Genomic DNA, 5000 nt, shown 5'->3' with positions numbered 1-5000 from the left:
CTGTGTCTGGTCACGAATCGTTAAATCTAAAACCGAAACAGTAAACCAGGCATTGCTTGCCCTTGCTTATGTGTGCTTGTGTGTTTGTGGGTGTGGGTGTGTTTGTGTATGTATGTGTGTGTGTGTGTGTGTGTGTGTGTGTGTGTGTGTGTGTGTGTGTGTGTGTGTGTGCGTGTGTGTGTGTGTGTGTGTGTGTGTGTGTGTGTGTGTGTGTGTGTGTGTATATGAGGGGATGTTTTAATGGTGTAATAGCTTAGTAAGCATATGAAGAGGTAATACAATAAGGTCCAGAGAGAAATGGGCATTTAACAGCACTCATGGGAAGCCATAAATCATCCATTGTTAGGGAAATTTAATTGAATTAAATCTGTGCTTAAATTCTTCTTTTCCATCTCACACCCACACAACCTTTCCACTCGTTCTCATCGTACGTCTGCTCCTCCTCCTCCTCCTCCTCCTCCTCCTCCTCCTCCCCCTCCTCCTCCTCCCCCTCCAACTCCTCCTCCCTCTCCTCCCTCTCCTCCCCCTCCAACTCCTCCTCCCTCTCCTCCTCCCTCTCCCTCCCCTCCCTCTCCTCCCCCCTCCCCCTCCCTCTCCTCCTCCCTCTCCTCTTCCCTCTCCTCCTCCTCCTCCTCCTCCTCCTCCTCTCAGTGCTGACGGGATGTACGAGGTCTCCTTCTACTCCAACGCCGTGGTCTCCCACGACGGCAGCATCTTCTGGCTGCCACCGGCCATCTACAAGTCGGCCTGCAAGATTGAGGTGAAGCACTTCCCCTTCGACCAGCAGAACTGCACGCTGCGCTTCCGCTCGTGGACCTACGACCGCACCGAGCTGGACCTGGTGCTGCGCACCGACGTGGCCTGCATGGACGACTTCACGCCCAGCGGCGAGTGGGACATCATCGCCCTGCCGGGCCGCCGCAACGAGAACCCCGCCGACCCCACCTACGTGGACATCACCTATGACTTCGTGATCCGCCGCAAGCCGCTGTTCTACACCATCAACCTGATCATCCCCTGCGTGCTCATCACCTCGCTGGCCATCCTGGTCTTCTACCTGCCGTCCGACTGCGGCGAGAAGATGACGCTGTGCATCTCGGTGCTGCTGGCGCTCACCGTGTTCCTGCTGCTCATCTCCAAGATCGTGCCGCCCACCTCGCTGGACGTGCCGCTGGTGGGCAAGTACCTGATGTTCACCATGGTGCTGGTCACCTTCTCCATCGTCACCAGCGTGTGCGTGCTCAACGTGCACCACCGCTCGCCCACCACGCACACCATGCCGCCCTGGGTCAAGCTGGTGTTCCTCAACAAGCTGCCCGCGCTGCTCTTCATGCAGCAGCCGCGCAACAGCTGCGAGCGCCAGCGGCTGCGGCAGAGACGCAAGGCCCAGGAGAAGCGGGCCGGGGGGCGCGGCGGCGGCGGGGGGGAGGTCGGGGGGCTCATGGTGGGGTTGGGGCTCGGGGGGGCCGGGGGCGGGGGGCGGCGGCGGCGGGTTCGGCAAGGAGAACGCCAGCCCCTGCACCTCCTGCTACGTGAACCGGGCGTCCGTCAAGAAGTTTGGGGGCGAGCTGGAGGACGCAGTTGGAGGAGGCGGCGCCACCACCACCCTGGACGGGCTGAACGGGGTCCGGGAGGGCCAGGAGGGGGCCTCGAGGGACCTGCCCCGGGGGAAGCCGGCCCCGGGGGGGCCCGTTCTGACCCAGGCCCTGCTGGGACAGGCCTGCCCCGGGTTTGAGGAGGCGGTGGACGGGGTGCGCTTCATCGCAAACCACATGAAGACCGAAGACGACGACCTGAGTGTGAGTGTCATCAGTTCGTTACAATGCACCGGTGTCTGTGTGTGCCAGTGCTGGTCATTTATCATTAACCTCATTAACCGCCTATCATTAACCCCTATGACTTACACAAATGACAACCATTCAACTATATCACAATACTAACCACACAATCAACTGTGATTTTTCAACAGGCGAAAAATGGGGTAACAAAAAATACCAAAACAAAGATTGATTCCGTTTTTAGGATCAGGTCTCTTGTTGAAAGCGCCGCCCTGTGTTTGTTGTGTAAGCAGCAGCGGTTGGCCCAGGCCACCGCTGGTTACAGAGAGCAGGAAGACAAGGGAGCCAGCCATCCAGGCAGCCCTCTGAATATTCACTCAGGGTAGTAATTATAGATGGTGCTGCGTGACGTCAGCGCCCAGAACCAGCGCAGGCTGGGTTCTCCTGGATGAGGAACAGCGGAGCACAGGGATACAGGGATGCACCGCGCTTTAGCTCCTCTAGGAAAGGCCTCCTCCTCCTCCTCCTCCTCCTCCTCCTCCTCCTCCTCTTCCTCCTCCTCCTCCTCCTCCTCTTCCTCCTCTTCCTCCTCCTCCTCCTCCTACTCTTCCTCCTTCTCTTCCTCTGCTCTTCATCCCCCTCCTCTTCTTCTCCACAAAGGAAGCGTTTCTCTCTGACATTCAGGAATCCGCCGCCATCGTTCAGATCATTTCCATAGTTACCCGCCGGTCGCCATGCCAACCGTGCTGGTTAAGGGCCCTCCCCCTTTTGGCATGATGGCTCATCGCTGCTCCCTCCTCCCAGACTCCTTATCACAGGCCCACAGTGCTGTGTCTGTTTCTCTGCTGCTCCACTCATCACGCCCCCCTCCCATCACCCCCCCCCCCCCCCACGGGAAGGTAACGGTGAGTGGGCGAGAGAGCAGGAAGGAGGGAGACAGGGTGGAGATGAGTAAAGATGTTTCATTTGATTTTGTTCCTCTCTCAAACCCCCCCCCCCCCCTTGTCTCCCCTTCCCCCCCCCCCCCCCCCCCACTTCCACAGGTGAGCGAGGACTGGAAGTACGTTGCCATGGTGATCGACCGACTCTTCCTGTGGATCTTTGTGTTTGTGTGCGTGTTTGGCACGGTGGGCATGTTCCTGCAGCCCCTCTTCCAGAACTACACGGCCAAGACCATCACCAGCACCGCGGGCTGAGGCCCCCCCCCCCCCCCACCCCCCCACGCAATCAGCACGGGGGGGAGGACACCCGGGGTCTGGGAACTAAGACCACACCCATTATCTTTGTAGTCAGGTTTTTGTTTTTCACAAAAAGGGAAATCCTATTTTGTTTGGTGAGGACGGACAGACGTTGTTTTACGGTTCTGCAGTTTTCCCCCCTGAGACTGTTCCGTCTGGGCCCGGACCTCCCTGGTCCTCGTCCCAGTGGAAAGGCCTCAGCCGCCCTCTGGTTGTGAGGGAGCCCGGGGCTCCTCCCCTCTGCGCTGTACAGACGGACAGCGGGATCTCCCCCCCAACGGCCACTTCCCTCGTCGGGACTCCAGTGGGACCGCGAGAGACGTCTCTGTAGCAACATGGAGGAGGGGGGGGGGGGGGGAACACGTCCATCAACCTGCTTTGATTTGAGTTTGTTTCCCAAAGCGTCTTCCTCCAACAGGCTGATTCAGTCCAGGTTATTGTAGAATAGCGGTTGAGCCCAGCACAGCTCTGCTTATAGAATTGTTGGGGTTTCTCCATGTGTTCATGGTGAGTCCCATAGCTTCAATAAGAACGTGATATGAACTGATGTACACAACACTGAGCAGAGAGCTGTACAAGCAGCAGATAGGGACAGAATATACAGAATATAAGATATATATATATATATATATATATATATATATATATATATATATATATATATGTATATAAAAATCCACACTGATGGAGAGACAGACACGTTCTGAAATCAAGGGAATTGATTTAGTATTGCATGAACAGAACTCTGTACAAGTGTGAGGATCTGCCCTCCGATATAACGGTCCGTAGACACAACTGGAAGATGACCGAGTGAAGAGGAAGCAAAACGTGTTTGTGCTGTTCAAGACAACATGGCACCAGGGCATTGTATTTTAGGGGTAGGACGCTATTCTGTTCATTATAATGTACTTAATCACACCAATATGTGCGTTGCTGACATTGCAGTGATTTGAATCTCAAAGTAAAACTGATCCAAGGACCCAGCTACACACCGTGGTCCTCCATGCCTCCCCCTCTGAGCACCAGCAGTAGCACAGGACCTGGAAGCGGTCATCTGGCATAAAGAAGGTTGCTGGTTTGGTTCCCAACTCACAACATGGCAGCCGCTCGCCTTTCCTAAGAACAGACTAAATAATGCTGCCTTCCGCTCCACTCGCTATGGTCCAGTCCTCTCTGGATGAAACCGGTTCTTTTGGATCTGGTTTGGTGTGTTTTGGTGTGGTCTGATCTGGTTCTCTCCTGTCCCTGATGCCTCACAGTGTGTGGCTCAGCCTTCTGTTTAAATGTTTAACATCATGTTGTAACGGGCCGATGTTCTCTACCAGACTGGCTGTGTGTGTGTGTGTGTGTGTGTGCGTGTGTGTGTGTGTGTGTGTGTGTGCGTGTGTGTGTGTGTGTGTGTGTGTGTGTGTGTGTGCGTGTGTGTGCGTGCGTGTGCGTGCATGATCACAGCAGATGCCGCCAGTCTTTCCCCTCCCTCCTCCTGGTATTATCCCACCATATCTCAGGCCGCTGACAACTCTGCTTGTGACACATATTCCCATGAGGATAATAACCTTCACTATATAACCATGTACTCAGTCCTCTCCAGCAGCCCCCCCTTCTCCTTCAGCCATCCAGATCTGTTTGCAGTCATTGTCATGTCAGATTGAACCATTTGTTATCATGCAGAAGGACAAACCAACCCCCATACCACAGATACAAATAGCGACATGCAAATGAAGATTGTAATTGGTCATCCACCCTCCCCTCTGGGTCCCTTGATGGAGCTTAACCTGTTCACCCTCTGTAAATCTCTCTCTCTCTCTCTCTCTCTCTCTCTCTCTCTCCCCCCCCCCCCCCCTCTCTCACCCCTCTCTCATTCTCCAGCCCTCTGTTATGTCATTCTCCGCACCACCCTGGCTCCTGTACACACCGTAACCAGTACAATAAAGGTTGTAGGATCAAAACTAGAAAACGTTTCTAGCTTCTGTGTTTAACGCAC

The 5000-nt window shown here is 55.1% G+C and overlaps 1 protein-coding gene across 1 annotated transcript in view; it reads left to right on the top strand.

Annotated features, from left to right (window-relative positions):
• Positions 1-2974, top strand: part of chrnb2 (cholinergic receptor, nicotinic, beta 2) — a gene marked incomplete at both ends in the record, with an annotated part of 7884 nt that extends 4910 nt beyond the window's left edge. The window contains 3 exon segments of the mRNA XM_084471851.1: positions 652-1459; positions 1461-1799; positions 2822-2974. Coding sequence (XP_084327977.1) covers positions 652-1459; positions 1461-1799; positions 2822-2974 — 1300 coding nt within the window.
• Positions 2975-5000: the final 2026 nt, after the last annotated feature.

Source organism: Micromesistius poutassou (genome assembly GCF_964030765.1).
Source record: "Micromesistius poutassou genome assembly, chromosome: 8".
Taxonomy (NCBI): Eukaryota; Metazoa; Chordata; class Actinopteri; order Gadiformes; family Gadidae; genus Micromesistius; species Micromesistius poutassou.
This window is presented reverse-complemented; position numbering and strand designations above follow the sequence as displayed.